The sequence below is a fragment of the Anoplophora glabripennis genome, unplaced genomic scaffold (assembly GCF_000390285.2).
Source record: "Anoplophora glabripennis isolate ALB-LARVAE unplaced genomic scaffold, Agla_2.0 scaffold225, whole genome shotgun sequence".
Classification (NCBI taxonomy): domain Eukaryota; kingdom Metazoa; phylum Arthropoda; class Insecta; order Coleoptera; family Cerambycidae; genus Anoplophora; species Anoplophora glabripennis.
Genome location: NW_019416658.1, coordinates 691,607 through 712,758, shown reverse-complemented (window position 1 = coordinate 712,758; position 21,152 = coordinate 691,607). Strand labels below are relative to the sequence as shown.

At 32.1% G+C, this 21,152-nt stretch overlaps 2 protein-coding genes across 2 annotated transcripts; one reads left to right on the top strand and one right to left on the bottom strand.

Moving 5' to 3' along the window:
* Positions 1-1,016: 1,016 nt before the first annotated feature.
* Positions 1,017-6,891, top strand: LOC108908007 (polypeptide N-acetylgalactosaminyltransferase 1-like). The gene is made up of 5 exons (XM_018711897.2): positions 1,017-1,669; positions 3,052-3,215; positions 3,342-3,620; positions 3,702-3,949; positions 5,385-6,891. Exons 1-5 carry the CDS (start codon positions 1,311-1,313, stop codon positions 6,060-6,062), a joined length of 1,728 nt encoding a protein of 575 aa, XP_018567413.1. The 5' UTR covers positions 1,017-1,310; the 3' UTR covers positions 6,063-6,891.
* Positions 6,892-7,736: 845 nt separating this feature from the next.
* Positions 7,737-15,661, bottom strand: LOC108908006 (lysosomal acid phosphatase-like). The gene is made up of 6 exons (XM_018711896.1): positions 15,563-15,661; positions 14,319-14,360; positions 13,634-13,747; positions 13,230-13,578; positions 12,879-13,175; positions 7,737-8,219 (listed from the first exon to the last, which is right to left on the bottom strand). The coding sequence occupies exons 1-6, from the start codon at positions 15,659-15,661 to the stop codon at positions 7,981-7,983; spliced, it is 1,140 nt and encodes a 379-aa protein (XP_018567412.1). The 3' UTR covers positions 7,737-7,980.
* Positions 15,662-21,152: the final 5,491 nt, after the last annotated feature.

Sequence of the window (21,152 nt, the reverse complement as noted above, 5' to 3'; positions counted from 1 at the left end):
AAAAAACATAACCTATACGTCAAGCAGTAAACGATAAAAATAAAATTTGCCGGGTGATACGCAAAGCAAAACGAGACCACAGTGTTTATAAACTCCTTACTCCAAACAGAAGTAGCTGTAAATATCTGAGCAAAGAAAATTCAAACAAAGGCTTAAGAACAGACGGCTTACCAGTAGTGGTCAAAAACAAGCTCGGTCTCGGCTTCGTTTCCGTTATATTCTTCACGCACTACAACCGCACTCGAATCGAAAATTATTGACGCGTGAGTCACCGCGAACATACACAAAACAAGCAATTTGTTGTTATAAAACGGCATAAATTTACATATATTACAAACAATCCGCCATTACCGGCGAGAAGAACGGACGACGCATGCGCGACTAGCACATGCTTTTGTTCCCTAAAAGGGATTCACAGATGTAAGAAAAAAGATGGATTACTGATTTTTGTACCAATTGACAATACAGAAAGTTATGAAAGCAACATAAATTACAGGCAGAATGACGACATACAAGAAAATCCAACTTAATGCATTTTCTTCGAAATAAGGCGAAATTTATTAGAAGTGTGTGGTTGTGCCATCTAGCAACAACAGTTAACACTACAAGAAGTTATTGTGTTGATGTGATTGGTTGCTGAGCTAATATACAGTTAGGGAAATCGACGGTGCCACATTTAAAAAAGAAATTTGTTTCTAAATAAAACAGCAATTGACGTTTTCTCATGAGACTGTTACAAGTTATTAAATCTGTAATATTACATTTAATTTATTGAGGTGTATTATTTAATATTATTATTATTAATTCTATGCAGGATTTTTTGCTTTTGCAAGACAATCATTGTAGGTATACAAATTGTAATAGTGACGATTGTACAGAAAGCAAAGATTAATATTGATTATTTCTGATTCAGATGTTCGTACGATCATACAAAAATGCTTTTTTAACTAAATAATTGTCTAAGAAAGTTGATCGAGATATCCGACAACGTTGCACCTGTCCACAATCATTCAAAACAGTTCAAAACATAACCTAAAAACGGCGTAATGCGAAAACAACAAGACAAGTGCATTTTTTAAGACGGAGATGTTGTTGATACTAAGTGCTTTATGGCATTCTTTTCAACGTCTTTAGTTTGTCCATAAATTAACATCATCGACAATATTTCCTCTGCAAGAAAGAATATGACGGAAGCGCACTTTTTATAAACAAAATTAGCATATGCCAGCACGTCACAACCGCTTTGATAAATTGTTTATTATAATGAGACTAGCCAATCTGTTCAGCTGAGAGTAGCCGGTGTTTGTGAAATGTTACTGAAATGCGTGCGATTGAAAAGAATACACGTGAAGTGCCTCTTTCTAGTGCTCTTCGTCACGTTTCTAGTGATGTTCTATTTAAAATCAACGCAAAGCGGAAGGGTAGACGTCGACGGGTCCGTTTTTAAGAGAGGTAAACTTATCTCCAATTTAAGCAGTGTTTACGAGAAGAAACTGAGGGAGTATGAGAGCAAAATCATCCCCAATCTGGGGGACAACGGGGAGGCTGCTTTTCTGGATGGCAGTGATGCCTTGAAAGGCGAAGAAGCCTTGAAGACATTTGCTTTGAATACCATTCTGAGTGATAGGATGCCTTTAGACAGAAAACTGAGGGACCCAAGACACAAAAAGTAAGTAAATGTCTAGTTTTCTTTGCTTTAAAATTTCGATGTAAGTATCCAAGTGGCTTAAGTTATCCATTAACTGTTTTTTTGTTTTAAAATTTAAAAGGTTTGTTTTAAAAGTTAAAAGGTTGAAAAGTTGAATGTTAGTCAAATATCAGTGATATTAAAAAACAAGGTTGTTTTCCACATTTTCTTGTTTTTTTTTTTAATAAAGTTTAGCGTAATTTTATATCGCAAATAATTTACAAAAAATCGGTAGCACCTTTCTTAGTTAAAGAGAAAAGCACGGAGCTTTTACTTTTAAAAAGGTTTATGAGGAAGCGCCATCTCGTGCAAAAAAAGAATTAGTTCTTTTTTATACCCCCATAACACTTTTGTGTTTACATGTGTGAAAAAAGTTATAATAGATAGAAAGTGAAATGTTTCATAAAAGCTGAAGTAAATTTCTCTGTTCTGCAAAAAATAAAGAAATTCCAGTTTTTTACAGCCCAGACAAATTTATATTTTAGACATTCTCCATCCACTCTCTCCAATTTTTATGTATTTTCAGTAGTAATAAAAACATTGTGAGAAATATTCTGCTGCAGCTATTGCGCTAATATTGCATTTGAACTTGAACTATTGATAATAGAAAGTTGTTGAAAATAAAAATGTTTGTAAAAGTTAGTACATGCTTTGGAAATACCTATTATGTAGTTTCTAATAGAGATGTAGTCACGCAACAGCAGAGTAAATAATATAATGAGTAATTTTTCGAATTTATTTCACAAAATCGGTTAACGTTTTTTTTTTAATATTCAGTTATTATACTTACGATTTTACGATAACTGCTTAGCATTAAAAATACCCTGCGCCTTAAACTTGATCTTTCCACCTACAAGGTTTGATTTATTTTAGTTTCATAAGTAACAACTATAATTGTTTATTAACTTTTTTAATGTTCCGTATATTTATTCTGTAATAAAATTGTTTCACTGAAGAGCAAGTGGTAAAAGTAAATTTTAGATGATTTTTCCAACCGTAGTGAGAAAAAAAAAGCCTAATTTTTAGCGTGGGTAGGTCCACCCGCGAGAAAATCAATGGGAAGTCGTCGTCTAGTCTAGGAATTTTACGCAAAGGAAAGGTGACGCATCACCAAAAACTTCCAAGCATACTTTTATTTATTCCTTGTACAAATTCCAATTCCAATTTTTAAGGATATTTACTTTTGATAACAAATATTAGCCCAATAATTATCGTATTTATCGTAGACTTTATTAAAGTTTTTTATATGTTTGATTCTAGGTTAAAATATAATTCTAATTGCATTTAACTTTGCCCCGATTACGTTATCAAAGGAAACCCTGCTTTCTTTCCTGATAATAATAATCTCGCAACGCTCTTTACAGATGTAGGAAATTCAAGTACAACCCCAAGCTGAAAACGTCAGTCATTGTGATATTTTATAACGAACTAATGAGCGTCATCTTGAGAACCGTCTGGAGCGTCATTTTACAGACGCCCAGCAGATTATTGGAGGAGATTATTTTAGTGGACGATGCCAGTAATGAAGGTGAGCCGCTGAAAAGGCGTTTGCGTGACGCTTATTTAAACGTTTAAATCGGGTCATGCGGAAGTTACATAACCTGATTTAAACGTATCGTGGCGTGATGTAAACGTTATTTTAACGTTTTTCTAGAAACATTGAAGGGGCTGTTGGACTACTACGTAGATACTAGGCTGAAAAATTACAACATACAAATTATACGACTGAAAAACAGGCTGGGATTAATCAGAGCACGTTTGCAAGGCGCGAGGGTAGCTCGAGGGGATGTCCTGATTTTTTTGGACGCGCACTGCGAAGCTACCAAGGGATGGGTTGAACCTCTTCTCTCCCGAATACAAGAGGAACCCACTGCCGTCTTGGTGCCCATTATAGACGTCATAGAGGCCAATAATTTGGCGTATTCGACAAACGGTAAGCAATTTTACTAACAGGATATAAAGCGCGGTTTACACTTTCAACGTGCGAAATGATTTAAACGTATTCTTTTGTTAGGAGACAGCAGCTTTCAGGTGGGCGGTTTCTCTTGGTCGGGTCACTTTACTTGGATAAATATACAGAATGAGAAGGACAAACACACCCTGGGCCCCGTGAAGTCGCCTACTATGGCAGGGGGGCTGTTTGCTATCGACAGGAAGTTCTTTTGGGATATAGGCTCCTACGACGAACAGATGGACGGTTGGGGCGGCGAGAATCTCGAGATGTCCTTCAGGATATGGCAGTGCGGCGGCAGATTGGAAACTGTAAGTACATAAACGCGATTAAACCTAGTTAAAAACGTTTAAACAAAACGTTTAAAAAACGTTTGTTGGATTGGAACCAATATTTACCATGAAATAAGCATTTGCTTTAAATAATTTTAAATATGTGTTCTAATGATACTGTTAAATTTGAAACATCCGCAAATTTAAGACTTGTGACTATACCCCAGGTCCAAAATAGTAAGGAGTAAGTTAAAAATAAGCCGAACCACAATATTTATTACTTCTTATTCTGATAGAATAATGGGGCATGGAAATTCTAATGGGCCATTCATTTCGCTTAGTGTTCTGATAATGCATGCATGGTTCGGCTTCTGGAAATCTCACCATGTGTCAGTTTTCAGCTGAGGCGTGTCAGTGCGTGTCATAAGCGTACAAGTAGGAAAGACATGTTATTATTTTCACATTTTAGTTATTCCAATAAGTGTTGTTAAGAATGGTTAGTCTGTCTGTAGTTATAAACAATTTTGGTGAGTGATGCCGGGGAAATATGCCGTTTTTAACAAAAATTCACGGTTTCTATTTTTAAAATGAACTTCCAACATTAAAGAAAACTCAAACTACAATGCACTAAAAATGAAAATTTGTTATTTCAATAAAAATGAAGGACATACATTGAACGCAGTAATTGTCGTGGATAATGCGCCTTACCATCCTAACAGAAAAATTTCCAACATATGCCTGAAGAAACCATGAAAATGTTGAATGGAAAACATATTAAAAATAAAGACACAATGTTAGAAGTACAATTGTAAGCAATACAAAAGGAAAAAGCCAAATGCATACTTGAAATATGTAGTGGATGAAATGGATAAGCTCACATTTTTTTATTGCCACCGCATAACTGCGAAAAGATGGAATATAAAGAAAATATAATCACGTGTCATACCTTTAAGTGATGGTTGTATTAATGTTAGTGACAGTGGTAGTAATAGTGACAACAGTTGTTAGTGGTTTTATTATTGTTTACGCTTAATGCTTTTCTAATGTTTTATTACGGTGTATTATTTAATTTTTCAGAGATGTTAGTACTTTCAGTATTTTTAGAGGTTTTACTGATTTTGTGTCGTCTTTCTGTTATAACACTAGGTAAATAGAGCAAGAACGGTTTGTCTAATTGGCGAAAGTGTTGGTTGGTAAAAAATAGAAAAAAGACGAGTACATGGGTGGTAGTAGGTCATCTTTGCTTATGAGGGCAAGTATAATAAAAAAGTACCTATTTACCTGTTCCATATATAGTTTATACTAAAATTAACATAATTGTTTGTCGTCTGCATTTCATAATTTTTGGAAACCTCTAAAGTGATACGCCCATGGAATTAGTTACCAGTTTGGACCTGGGGTAAAACAATTTTGATATAAATATTTACGACCTTGAAATAAACATCAAATACTGTACTTCTATCCCTTTCTGTAGGTTCCGTGTTCGAGGGTGGGTCACATCTTCAGGGAATTCCACCCATACTCCTTCCCGAACAACAAGGACACCCACGGCATCAACACGGCCAGACTAGCACACGTATGGATGGACGACTACAAGCGGTTCTTCTTCATGCACCAGCCCGGCCTCGAGAGCAACCCCATAGTGGGCGACCTGACCCATAGGAAGCAACTGCGCCAAAAGCTGCGCTGCAAGTCCTTCAGGTGGTACCTGGAGAACGTCTACCCCGAGAAATTTATACCGGACGAGAACGTCTTCGCTTACGGTCAAGCTCGCACGGAATTTGACATGTGCCTCGATGATCTGCAACTGGGGGAGGACAAAGTCGGTCCCTTGGGGCTGTACCAGTGCCACCCCTATCTAGCCATGTCACAGTACTTCTCGGTGAGCAGCAAGGGGGAGTTGAGGAAGGAAAACTTCTGCGCTGAGGTGTTCAACGAGAGGGACGTGCAGTTGACCGAGTGCCACGGGCACAAGAGGGAGCAGTATTGGGTGTTGTATAGGAACGGGACGATTTTCAACCCAAGCACTAACAAGTGTTTGAGTAGCGACGGGGTGGAGAACGGTAAAGGATTGAAGGTGCACGGGTGTAAGAATACCGTGTACCAGAGGTGGAAGTTTGATCATGTCAATATTACGGCTGTGGTTGCGTGAGAGGCTTGCACGTTTATACTTATTTTTATGTTACCAGAACTATGGACTTAAACCAAAAACTTAAGTTGATGTCGAAATTAATTGGTTTTGATATTTACTGATCATTTTTAGAATTTATAAGTTAGAAGTAAGTCAGAAATAGTTACATATCAAATATCTAGATTCTGATTACAATCGTTAAGTCTAAAGGGTAGTTTGTTGTTTTGTATATTTATTTGGTGTATTGAAAAACTAACATTATTCATTTTAAGATGTAAAAAGTCTGTGCTCAACTTAAAAATCCCAAAAACCTAGTGAATAAGTCGTTAATTAAGTTTAAATAAATATATTTTTGTGGTTATTAAAAGTTTATTAACAAGTATCCCCGGTGGTATAGAATTTCCTTGAACTGATTTACCTTTAACTCTTCAGAATGTGATCTTACGATACTTTAAAATATGTACATTAATATTTTCTTAAATATCTCGGTGGTGCTCCATCTGCGGGTTAAATGCTACACTCTGTATATACACATCCCCAATTTTGTTAAATAAAAGTTATATTTTTCAGTCGTATCCTTTTATTTCTTCACCTGACATACCTCTAATTGCAACGAAAATTTAACCACTCGCAGAAGATGAAAATTAGTCATATTAAATTTAAATAAACATATTTTTGTGGTTATTAAAAGTTTATTAACAACAAGTATCCCCGGTGGAATAGAATTTCCTTGAACTGATTTACCTTTAACTCTTCAGAATGTGATCTTACGATACTTTAAAATATGTACGTTAATATTTTCTTAAATATCTCGGTGGTGTTGCGTCTGCGGGTTAAATGCTACACTCTGTATATATATTTCCCCAATTTTATTAAATAATAGTTATATTTTTCAGTCATATTATTTTTTTTTTCGTCATCTGACATACCTCAAATTGCAACAAAAATTTAACCACTCACAGAAGATGAAAATAAGTCATATATTAAGTTTAAATAAATATATTTTTGTGGTTATTAAAAGTTTACTGATAGCAAGTATCTCCGGTGGAATAGAATTTCCTTGAACTGATTTACGTTTAACTCTTCAGAATGTGAACTTACGATACTTTAAAATATGTACGTTAATATTTTCTTAAATATTTCGGTGGTGCTGCGTCTGCGGGTTAAATGCTACACTCTGTATATACTCATCCCCAATTTTGTTAAATAAAAGTAATATTTTTCAGTCGTATCTTTTTATTTCGTCACCTGACATAGCTAAAATTGCAACGAAAGTGTAACCACTCACAGAAGATGAAAATAAGTCATATATTAAGTTTAAATAAACATATTTTTGTGGTTATTAAAAGTTTACTGATAACAAGTATCTCCGGTGGAATAGAATTTGCTTGAACTGATTTACCTTTAACTTTTCAGAATGTGATCTTATGATACTTTAAAATATGTACGATGTACGTTAATATTTTCATAAATATTTCGGTGGTGCTGCGTCTAAGGGTTAAATGCTACACTCTGTATATACACATCCCCAATTTTGTTAAATAAAAGTTATATTTTTCAATAGTATCCTTTTATTTCGTCACCTGACAAACCTAAAATTGCAACGAAAGTGTAACCACTCGCAGAAGATGAAAATAAGTCATATATTAAATTTAAATAAACATAGTTTTGTGGTTATTAAAACTTTACTGATAACAAATATCCCTGGTGGAATAGTCTTTCCTTGAACTGAATTACATTTAACTCTTCAGAAGTGATCTTAAAGTACTTTAAAATTACGTTAATATTTTCTTAAATATCTCGGTGGTGCTGCCTCTGCGGGTTATATGCTACAGTCTTATATACTCGTCCCCAATTTTGTTAAATAAAAGTTATAATTTTCAGTCGTATGCTTTTATTGCGTCACCCGACGCACACTCAAATTGCCCCTGAAATGTAATTATTCGCGGAAGATGAATCCCGTGCGGCATTCCTTCCTCCAGGTTGAGTGATCCACGCTGATCGGATTCAGATGGTCTTGGAATGTCTTGTATGGCATATTTTTTACAATTTCTGCGGGATCACCGGTCTTATTCGTCTGATAATAGATGTCCACGAAGGGCGTGCCATTACAGTTCTTCTTCAGCTCGAACAGTAAGGTCGCCGTGTAGGGCGGTTGTTCTATAAAAGCATTGAGAGCTGAAATAGAAATGAGACAAGTAATTTTATATAAGGTGGTCCAATATTACTACTTCTATGTGGAACTATCAAAGATTATTGGAGTTGATATAAGACGATCTAAATTGTACGATATTATATACGAAACGGTTTCGCTTGACGCCTAGAGAGGGCTCACAAATTTGGAAAGACGTTTTAGTTTTTTTCGTATAAATCTAAAATTTGTCTGATATAAATTTCATGTAGATGTCACTCCTTGACATAGCACTAGAAGTAATCACGTTTATAGGAATGGGAGACATTTTATGACATTTGTTTTATCAGAAAATTTGTATTAACTATTTTTTCTCTAGTCACTTTTTCTACCTCCTTAACAGTCTTCATGTGTGTAATATTTATTTTACGACTAAATCGGTACCACTATGATTATTTCCCATAATTTTCCTGAAAAAACATTCAATAATAATAATAATAATAATAATAATAATAATAATAATAATAATAATAATAATAATAATAATAATAATAATAATAATAATAATAATAATAATAATAATAATAATAATAATAATAATAATAATAATAATAATAATAATAATAATAATAATAATAATAATAATAATAATAATAATAATAATAATAATAATAATAATAATAATAATAATAATAATAATAATAATAATAATAATAATAATAATAATAATAATAATAATAATAATAATAATAATAATAATAATAATAATAATAATAATAATAATAATAATAATAATAATAATAATAATAATAATAATAATAATAATAATAATAATAATAATAATAATAATAATAATAATAATAATAATAATAATAATAATAATAATAATAATAATAATAATAATAATAATAATAATAATAATAATAATAATAATAATAATAATAATAATAATAATAATAATAATAATAATAATAATAATAATAATAATAATAATAATAATAATAATAATAATAATAATAATAATAATAATAATAATAATAATAATAATAATAATAATAATAATAATAATAATAATAATAATAATAATAATAATAATAATAATAATAATAATAATAATAATAATAATAATAATAATAATAATAATAATAATAATAATAATAATGATAATGATAATGATAATGATAATGATAATGATAATGATAATGATAATGATAATAATAATAATAATAATAATAATAATAATAATAATAATAACAAAAATAACAATAACAATAATAATAACAAAAATAACAATAACAATAACAATAACAATAATAATAATAATAATAAGAACACGGCCCCACAAAAAAAAGGTGGCGCATCCGAAAGACAAGCTATTCCTATTAGCTCTGGGTTGTCAGTTCAAGGTCAAATGTAGAGAATCAATTGCCAACAAAGTAAACCAATATATCTATATGTTTTTGGGGTCGCTGAATCCGAATCCGGTGTCCGTTCGATTCGATTAGCTCTGGTTGAAGGTCACTTCAAGGTCAAATGTAGAGAATCTATTACCAACAATGGAAACCTACATATCTGTAGGATTTTGGGGTCGGTAAATCCGAATCCGGTGTCCATTTGATCCGATCAGGTCTGCGTTTAGGTCAGTTCAAGGTCAAATGTAGAGAATCAATTGCCAACAAAGTAAACCAATGTATCTATACGTTTTTGGGGTCACTTAATCCGAATCCGGGGTCCGTCTGACCTGATCAGGTCTGCTAAGTTCTTAACTCAAAACACTCCAGTATTCAGTTATGCGTATTAAAACAAGTAATATTAAAGAAAGAAATCTTTAACTCTGAGCCCGTGACTCGAGTTTATTGTTTTACACAGTAGGCGAGCGGTTCACCCCAAAAAAAAGGCATGAACCGACTAAATTTTTAAAACAAAAATCTACAGCATGAAACTTTTTTCTTTTATAGTGTATTTTTCTGATAATTTACATATTTTTTTTTATATTTTTCGGTGTGGTCAGTCAATTGTTATAAACAAAAAAGTTGTAAAAAAATTACTCGCCGAATGGCTTTGAAAACAGTTTTTTATTGTAAAATGGACCTAAATAAACACTCTTTGTTCTTTGACAAAAATTCGAAAAATGCTTCGTTTCCGAGATATTTACGATTTAATGTCAAAAAAGTGATGAAATCGACAAATTTTCGGAATTTTTTTCACAAAAACTACTGAACAGATTTTAATTCTAAAACAGCATAATAATCGGCAGATTTTCTACTTTAAGATATATTTTTTTGGTATGGGTCAACCATTTTATTGAAGGTCTAAAGCGAGTAAAAATAAGTCTTAAAGAAAATTATGATAACACTTCAAATTTAAATTTTCTTTTTACAATATCTTGGATTAGATTATATTTACAATAAACATTATGATTTTTTTTAATCGATATATGTTAACAGTACAAATGTTCAAAAGATCATTTTGTTTGGTTTTGTAGCCGGAGTAAGGTTTTTGTAAGTAATTAGTAAAATTTAAATATTCGATTTTTGGTTTTATAAATGGCTAAAATTTACTTGAAAATTATACCAAAACTAAACTAAATAAGCTTTTTAAATCGTAAAATTAACCTAATAATAATAATTAACCTAGCGGTCTCGAAAAATAAAAAAATTATTGGATAATTTATTGTATAGGATAATTATTTTATTTTTATTTTACAAAAATATTAAGAGCAATAAAAGTATATTAATTTCTTTTTTATTTAATTTTTGAAGAATAAGTTTTTCGTTATTTTCGACAAGTTCTTGAGTTGAAATAAGCGTTTCATCATCAATTTCGGATGGAACATTCTGACATTCATCTGAGCACACACAGACTGCACAACATTCCAGTTTCGATGAAGACAGTTACAATTTTTCGTAGAACATTTTCCACTACATGAAAAAAAATATTTTTGAAGCATATCTAACGCAGTTTCTCCTTCGAAATAATTAAAATCCAAACAACCATTTTCGATTTTCCATCCATGTGTCAATGGATCAAGAGTTACAATTTCACTACTTGTAGACTGTTTTTTTTACTCGCTTTAGACCTTCAGTAAAATAATTGACCTATACCAAAAAAATATATCTTAAAGTAGAATTAAATAAATAAAATTAAAACGACGATAAATAAATACAATCTACGAAAAAAAAAAAGTTATATAAAAACTTTTTGGTTTTTGAATCACAGGCCTTCAAAGTTATCAAAAATAAAACTAATTTAATTAATAACTTCATAACCCTTTTACCGATCTCGTTATAATTTAGTACATTTATTTGGACTATTATGGCGTATTATTTCTTAAAGCTTTAGTCAAATCGATATACTGGGTGATAGTTTTTCCGGTTACCCCTCCCTTTTAGAGGTCAAAACTTTTACAGTGGTCGTATTTGTTTAAAACTGTCAGCAATATTGAAAAGGTCGTTTTATTTAAAAAAATATATTGTCCCTTGAGAAAATCGCCTACAGAAAGCCATTCTTGAGAAAAATGGCATTATTTGCAGGTTTACGGTTTGCGTAGGTAGCAGTGTCACGGATTTAAAACTTTGAGTTCAGTAGGCGATGAAAATAAGATGTTAATTGCTGTGGCTATCAGGTAATGTCATTATTATCGTGTTTCTTTAGGATTCTCGATCATCACTCCACACATGCAAATTATGAAGTGTCCGCAGTGTATCAAGACAATTAAATGTATGTATCACTAATGTCCAAAAAGCTTTAAAGAAGCAACTTGCTGCTCAAGAACTTGAAAATTTAGATCCCAACGCCCGTTTACGATTTCGCCACTGGTTGGTGAATGGCTTCGCAGAAGATATTAATTTGCTTCAAAAATAGTTTTGTACCGACAAATCTTGTTTTACAAGAAACGGAGTTGTAAATTTTCATAATTTGCATGTATGGCGTGATGAGAATCCTAAAGAAACACGACCATAATGACAGTACCTGCCACAGCCACAGCAATCAACATCTTGTTTTCATCGCCTACTGAACTCAAAGTTTTAAATACGTGGCATTGCTAAGCAAACTGAAACATACGAACCTGCAAATAACGTAATTTTTCTTAAGAATAGCTTTCTATAGGCTATTTTTTAAAGAGACAATAATTTTTTAAATACAAACGACCTTTTTAATGTAGCTGCCCGTTTTAAAAAAATACGACCACTGTAAAAGTTTTGACCTCTAAAAGGGAGAGGTAACCGAAGAAAACTATCACCCAGTATATCGGTTTGATTAAAGCTTTAAGAAATAATACGCCATAATAGTCCAAATAAAATTGCCAAATTTTAACGGGATCGGCAAAAGGGTTATGAAGTTATTAATTAAATTAGTTTTATTTTTGACAACTTTGAAAACGTGTAACTCAAAAACCAATAATTTTTTATTTAACTTTTTTTTCGTTGATGTTTTTATTTATTGTCCTGAATATGCAGTCAAACGTTGTCGATAAAATTTGCGGACATCCTGTATGTATAAAGAGGAGAAAATTGTCGCCTTTTTGATATACATAATAAGAATAAAGTAGCAAAGTCGCCTGACGAAGCATTTTAGGATTGCGAAAAAACTAAAATATTTTGCCAAGAAACGAAGCAACTTTAGATCGTCATATTCACCCAAGAACAGTGATAGCACCACGTATAGGGTACTGGGGCGCCCTGCATTACAATTACAAAACATACCCATGAGTACGTTCGATATTGTCCTAGAATGTCCAGCGAATAGCAGCAACTTTGGGGCATTCGGCGATTTTGCCAAGACGGCATCGAAATGGCTAGACATAGCATGAATGATAGGCCCACCCATGAACCGTTGCATTTCAAGCGTTAGGGAATACGTTTTGCAGAGTAAGTCGGTTTTTGTCTTCAGCAGGGGCATCGCGTTTAGTGCCCACCCCGGCAAAACCATCCCGTTCTCTTCGACGATCCTCAACAGCTTGTACAACTTGTAGATCTGCTCCAGGGACGTTAGTTCTTTGCCTGGAACGAATATCGGTAAAGCTATTTCACTTAAAATTCGTCTAGGAGGCGTACCGATGTATTGTGAGAGGTACTTGGTATCCTCGAATTCGTGCACATCCGACTTAAGCTGTTTGTCCAAAAGCTTCGTGTATTTGGAACAAGTCACCTTCTGCGCCACTTCCGTGTCGTTGTAGTCAGGCACCGAGTGAATGGGGATCGGCTGCCACATGAGATTGTCGTTCCAGACGTCTGTGCCCTTCGGTGGAAAGAGGCCTGCCAGCAGCAGCTGCGCCGACGCTAATACCCTGTCACTGTCGCTGGACTGCACGAAGATGTTCTTTGCGGAATATTTTTCAGGGAGGAACTGCTTGTAGCGTTCTCGCAACCATTTGCCCCGGTTGTAGACGTTTAACTTTCCTGCCTGGCGGAAAGGTCTTAAGTAAGAAAAGAACTGAGAATTGAAATTAACTTATTACAGTTGTAACGAATCCATAATCCGAGTGATTCCACAGTTTCGGGATATTCCAAGGATTGTTAGGATATACGTCGAAATATTCCAATTTTGGCGTCTTGTCGCCATGCCTAAACAACTGAACAATAACATAAATGAGAAACTATTAAAAAAAATTAATACATTCACGTTTTACTTGGTCCATAGACTTTATAAACTACTGGACTCGCCCAACTGTTACGTGAGATCGATAAAGTAAGTCATAGAAATCCGTGCGACAGACAAGGATGGTTACATTGAAGACGTTTCATAATCTGAATAGTCATAACCCGAAACGGGCGGCGACTATTCAGATTATGAAACGTCTTCACTATAGCCATCCTTGTCTATCGCACGGATTTCTTTACTTTACTTTGTCACTCTCATGTAAAGACAGATGGACCATGTGGATTTTCCAGCCCTGTATAAACGACAATTGCACAGAGGTGTGAGAGAGAGATAGAGCTAGTGCGGGCTTATACTTCGACTGTATGGCGCTACATTTAATTCAACCAATCAGCTAGCTGTATTCGATTCCTTACCCCTTTTTTCTGTTGGGCCGTATTCCCGTTTGAAGTTAAAATGATTTTAACAACATTTATGTGTGGTGGCTACACTAGAAGTATGGTTACGTTAAAAATTTTGAAAAATTATTATTTTATATTTTTAACTATATTCAGATGAATGGCAGAAGGGACAGCCGAGTTTCTGATCTACAAATACTATAAAAATAATATAGACTAGAAGACAAAAAATTCCATTAAAAATGTGTAGATATATTAATTCTATGAGTAAAATTACACTTATGGTATTAAGAATTCTTCATCTTAATTCAAACTGAATAATTCGATTTCTCTTCTTTTAAAAATAATATTTGTACCAGTAATTTTAATTATTATTAATGAATAAGAGTATAAACACTATTTGTTTATATGGAATTTCTGTACAAATTGGAGATATTAACGGGGGAATGTAATAATTAGAAATTTAAAGTCAAAGATATTTTATTAATACAAATAGTTTTTATAATGCCTTCTTTATGTATTTTTGCATTTATTTTCTTCATATCGTAAGCTCGATCATTTAAAATTACTACAAGCTCTTCTGAAGTAGTTGTTTTAAATAGTTATTCATATTATCTTGCTTGGCAAAACTATATCGATGCTGATGCTTTCTTTTTCGACATATTATTTAAAGAGAAGTTTTGCTGAAGCATATTATAAGCACAAGTCAGTTGAAACTGTTTATGTATATGTATTTAGTTTAATGATAAAAAATAATTTGAAGAGTGGCAAATATAAGGGGTCGTATAAAACTATACTAAAATTAGAACTAATTTTAGTAATTAATTAAGAACTTTTTAATCTTGCATAGTATCATATATCATACACAAATTGCATCAAGAATTGCACGAAATGCACGATTAAAAAGTTTCTAGTTAATTACTGAAATTAGTTATAATTTTAGCATAGTATCATATGACCCTAAGGGGGCAAAATTTTGAAGTCAAAAGTCATTTTATTATTTCCCTCATCCTCAAAATAAAATGTCAATTTTATTTTGAAGTTGAGGGAATTGACCTCTCCTTCTAGGGCCAGTCCATAGTTTACTAGGTATATGACTTGGTTAAAGGAAATCTTGGCAGTGCCATCTGTTACATACAGCGTGAAATATCTCATGCACAAAGAAAAGGCAGAGGGCGCTATTGTTATTTTTTAAATTTAAAAATGTACTGTCACTTAGCATATGATTACAATTAGAAACACCGAAATAAATCATATTTCTATTTAACCAACGATTCTTCAAAGCAATAAAACTATTTGAAACACCTTTTCAAATACAAAATTCAGATTTGTTTAAAGATATTTTAAAGATGTGGACCTGTTTGCTACAACTTATCAAAATCTTGACTTACCCCAACAACTGATAACAGTTCGTCTTCCTTACGTTCACAGTGACAGTTACAATAACCGATAAACAATGCAACAGTTATCATCACAATCAGTTTTATCATTTTATTTTGTGAAAAAATAGTTCACTCCATCTAGGTATCGGCTTTGTCTCGCTGCTATTTATATCTTGTCCTCACATACATGCTGCCACCATGTTATAAGACTTGTGCTGAATTGATGGTCTTTTATATATAAAAAACCGACTTTTGTAGTGAGACACTGTCAATTTTGATGTGCGCTGTACTTTTGACGTACCGAAATGAAATCAAAATGTCACTGTTGCCTCAAAATGACTTTCGAAAAGATAAATTCTGTTATGCAACCAAAATTACATATAGTACAGTCATTGAAGCTGAAAATCAGCTGTAACCTTCGAATTCTTTGAAACTGCATGGATTTGCGTGAAAATTTATAATAAGGCTCATCTTAGGCTCAAGTTCAAAAGTGGTGACATAAGCCCGATTGACGCTTTTTGTTTTTTAGGGGTAAAAATTACCCCAAAGTGAAAAAAATTGAAAAAATTTAATTTTAAGCATTTTATTGATAAAAATCTTGTTCAAGCACAAAGATTAAATAATGTTCCATGTTCTCGAACATGTTTTATGATATATTTAATCTTTTCGGCCCTTTATTTAACCCTTAAAAACTACCCCTATGCAAAAAATAATGATAAAAAATTACTTTTTAAAGATTTGGAATGATTAAATCGTGCAATTATTTAAAATAAAAGTTACCTTACAGCTAATAAAAGAATCTTTCCCTTTCAACCCCTAAAAACCACCCCTGTATTGACAAAAATGATAAAGAATTACTTTTTAAAAGCTTGGAATGCTTTAACGGTGTAATTATTTAAAATAAAAATTCCCTCATTGCTTTGAAAGAATTTATATCTCATAAAATGATAAAAAATTACGTTTTAAATCTTGGAATGCTATAATTGTGCAATAATTTAAAATAAGAATTCCCTTATGTTGTTTATGAAAGAATATTTTACTTCTGCCATTTTCAACTCTTATAAACTACCCTTTTACCAATATTAATGTAAAATATTTTTATTATAATCGATTTTTAAATATAATCAATCATAAAAAANAATAATTTAAAATAAAAATTCCCTTATATTGTTTATGAAAGAATATTTTACTTTTGCCATTTTCAACTCTTATAAACTACCCTTTTACCAATATTAATGTAAAATATTTTTATTATAATCGATTTTTAAATATAATCAATCATAAAAAAAATTGCTACGCTGCATATAAATAATCACACTAAATTTTTACTTATTTTATTTGTATAATATAATATAATATATAAAAATGAGAAAGCCTATTTTGCTCCGAAAAAATGTCATTAGTTTTTTTACCATAACGGTTAATTTTGAAGCTATAGTATCCTACAAAATAGGAATTAAAAAAAAGCAAAATATTTGTTGAAAAAAAAGCTTAATTTTTAGTGTCCGAGTTATTATATAAATAAGGCAATTTTTTTGAATAATGAAAAATACGTTTTCAACTTTTACCGTACTTAATTAAAAAAATATGCATTCTAAACCGGTCTAACTTCAGGATCGTATGAAAAACACTAAAACAAAACTAATTGTAAAGGGTCTACGATTAATTTTAATTCTGATGGAAATGGTACAGCGTTTACTGCTCATTTTTCCTTAAAAAATATGAGCAACCCATCTGTTTTTGACGATAACTCTTTCAATTTTGCTCTAATTAATTTTTATAAGTGCTCATTTTGGAGGTCTTTTTGAGTACTACAAAAAACTCCAGGAGCGTTATACACGTAAAATTAATCCTTTTTTCCGTTATTTGACGTTGAATCGATTCGAGTATTCCCCTCAAAACAAGTCCCCTTCCACTAACCATATTTCGCTTTGTATAGGACGTACAATACTTTTTTAAAAATGATTTTCTTTGTTTATATTTTATAAGCTACATTTTTGTTCATTAAACTTTTTTTAATAAAATGCGTAGTTTTTGAGTTATTGGCGAAAAATACTTTGAAAAAGTATTTTTTTTCACTCAAAATTCCAAGTTTTCAATCGTGAATAACTAAAAACTATGATTTCTCGAAAAAATTCTTCGAATATTTTTTGCTCAAAATTTGATTCTCTATCGATTTCCAGCGTTATTTTTGAAAAAAAATTTCCACCCCCAACAGGGTGGAAGCGTCAATCGGCGCTCACTAATGTTCTCTAACTATCTGCCAAATTTCAAGTCGATCGGTTCAGTTTCAAAGAATTCGGAGGTGAAAAGCTTCAATGACTGTACTAATACTACTAATAGTCAGTTTCATCATGATTGAATTTAATGATTATTGTATGCATAATGTTTGTTTACCTATGAACAATCAGGAGTGATATTTCATAACGATGTGCATATTTTAAGAGAAACTTTAAAAATTGCAGTTCTCAAAATAAATGCAGGTACCTATTCGGTTTTTGCAGTTTGATTGACGACTTCACGTGGGAAGTACCTAGCTTATGGAATACGTTTCGAAAAGCGATTTTGTTTTATTTTTACAGCCATCGTCTATGCACAAATATGCCTTTAACTTCTTACTCTATAAATAACTCTTAAACAAAAGAATTCCGTTTCTGACACAGTATTTACAAATTACAAAGAATAGATTTCTGATGGTATAAAAATGTACACAATACAAAGGGAGATTGTTGTGACAAATTTGTCCGGAGCAAGAAACGATCAGTTTCCGAGTCACTGAGTTTGTTTAAAAATTGCAACTAGTTGTTACATATAGAGCATATGTAATAATTTCCAAGGCCTCGCCTGCCTGTTTAGGCATGAAATATGATTTCGAACTATCGAAATCGACGTACGGTTTTGATTAAAAAAATTACGCAATTTTAAAATATCACGCACAATCAAGTTTATAACGATTTGCGATATAATTTAAAATGTCTACAGAAAAAGTTACTTACATACTTACACTATAACAAAGTTATGTGACAATGTTTAAAAAACGCAATGTTTACGCCACTTATCTGAAAATTGTCTAAATACTTTAATTACGCGAAAAAGTTCCCAATATTGATAATTTGAACCTTTTCTGTTCATTTTAGTAAGAAAGAAAAGGAATTGGGCAACTTTCTTGCATAAATTCGATAATTTTCATCTTTATTTATGGTTAGAGAGTGAATTTATTTCTTAGGTTAAGATCTCTTACTACGTCACATAAATTATACTGTAGATTAGGCAACCATCTATCTCCACATCTCATGTGATTCACATTTCGTTTTTATTGTTGAGTAATATTTTTAAAATAATGGTTTGGCAGCTACAGTTCGCAATTTTCGTACAAAATATGTCTGGAATAATGATTTAACTTTATCAACTGTGAAGAGATTAATTGAAAAATTCTGGGAGGCAGATCACGAAAGATTTGCATCCTTATGCTTACAAAGTTCAATTAACTGAAGAACTGAAACCTACTTACTGATCAAGCATAACAAAGAAAGTTCGTTGAATGGATTATGGAACAAGTGGATGGATTTTGCGAACATTTGATTTTGCGTTTTGTTGGCTTCGTTAATAGACAAAATCGTCGCATTTGTGGTTCAGAAAATCCACGAGTGATTGTTGAGAAGCAAATGCATCCACAACGTGTCACTGTTTGGTATAGATTTTGGGCTGGAGGCGTCATCGGATAATTCTTCTTCGAAAATGTGGCCCGTCAGGTAAAATAATAGAGTTAATGGTGGTACATGATAATCCAGTTTTTTGTGCCTAAATTGCGAAATATGGATGTAGAGGACATGTGGTTTCAACAAGAGAGAGCCACATGCCATGCATTATAATATACATTATCTTAGCAAAACTTTCTTATTTGTCGATATCCCTTACATATAGTGTTTCTTGTAATCATTATTATTAAAATATCAGAAAGGTAAATTTCGGCGATAAAGATATCTATCTCATAAATAAGATTCTTAACTGACGATACCACAGGAAACTAATTTTTTTGGATATCTAGATTTTTGGTTTCAAAGAATATTGTTCGATTTCATTTGATTGAATTCTTAAAACATGTTTTTTCATGTATTTGAATTGGCTTTAATACCATCAAAATAAAATAAGGCAAAATTGGTTAAGTAGAAAAACAATTCACATTCATCTCAGCATATTGACAACAATTTTACTTTTTCTAAAAGTTTTGTGTTTTATACAGATTGTCCCGTTTATTTAAAAAACTTGTGTGCAAGTTCCCCATGGGAAAATAATAGGGGTATAGTTCATGTGAAGTTTTTTTCTTAGACACCTTGTTTTCGAGATACAGTGTGTTGAAGTTGTTACTTTCCAAATGGTTTTCCTTAATCATCTTTTAATCGGCTAAAGATAAAAATGTCAAAATTTGTACACGAGTAAACACGAGTTAAGAATAATGTGCAAACGGTTTTGTTTCTGAAAAACAGTGTCGCCGATACATTTAATCGAATTTCAATTTGATCAAAAAAGTTGCTTTTCGATAGCCTAATTCAAAATTGCCTATTTTTTATATTGTGAAGTATTGATGTTTGGGAGGGATATAGGGGATGCTTTAAAAACTGTTTCATTTTACACAGGGTGCTGAAAATTTATTGTCGAATTTGCTTAACATCGAACCGCCAAAACTTCGTTTTTATTAATGGAACACCCTGTATATTTAATCAAAATCCATTGTAGAATTTTATTCTCTATCTATCCATGTTACACTTCCCTATAACTCTTTTAATTTTTATGTTGTTGACTGCTTCTGTGATAATTAAAATGATCCAATTTCTTGCGAGGATGGCTGTGAAATTGCTAGCAAAACAACCAGTACCTACGTCATAAGTCGTCATTTGCTGTTAGTCTGACAGTGGTAGTTAAATATTGATTTGTAAATAATGGAAACCGTATTCAAATGCTGTTATTTAAAAGTTTTATTCGTGGCTAGTGCAATGGAATTATAAATAGTAGGTATAGTCTTTCCGATTTCAGTTGAATAACCAAGAACTTAACAGTATGTACCAGGCTCGGTCGATACGCAACAACTCGGCATTGAAATATTTGAAAAACCTGTCCCCATATTTATTTAGTCATACCTATATACAGGTCTGGTCGAACTAAACGTGCAGGTGGTAGAAATGTATACGCCCAGTTGAAGAATGCGCGTGCGGGCAAGCAGAGTTCACCCACAGTTGCTCTGGTCGACTGCGTCATAAATTTCAGTTGTCGACAAGTCGCCTGGCAGTGCAGTGCAGCAATGCGGAAGTTGGTGTGATTCAGGTAATTTTAATTTATTATCGCGTTCTATAAGAGGGATATTTTGTTTACTAATATTATTACAACATGGCATTTTGGAGACCTTCTGAAACGGACAAAACGAAATTTACCATCAATATAATAAAATTGTTTGAGGACATAAATAATTAAAATATGTTGTTGGCCAAATGAACATATAATAGAAATTTTCTACATATTATATACAAATTATTACAATTTTTTACCTTTAGCAGAAAACTTTTTTAGGGACTCTTATGAAAGTCATTAAATTTTATTGCCA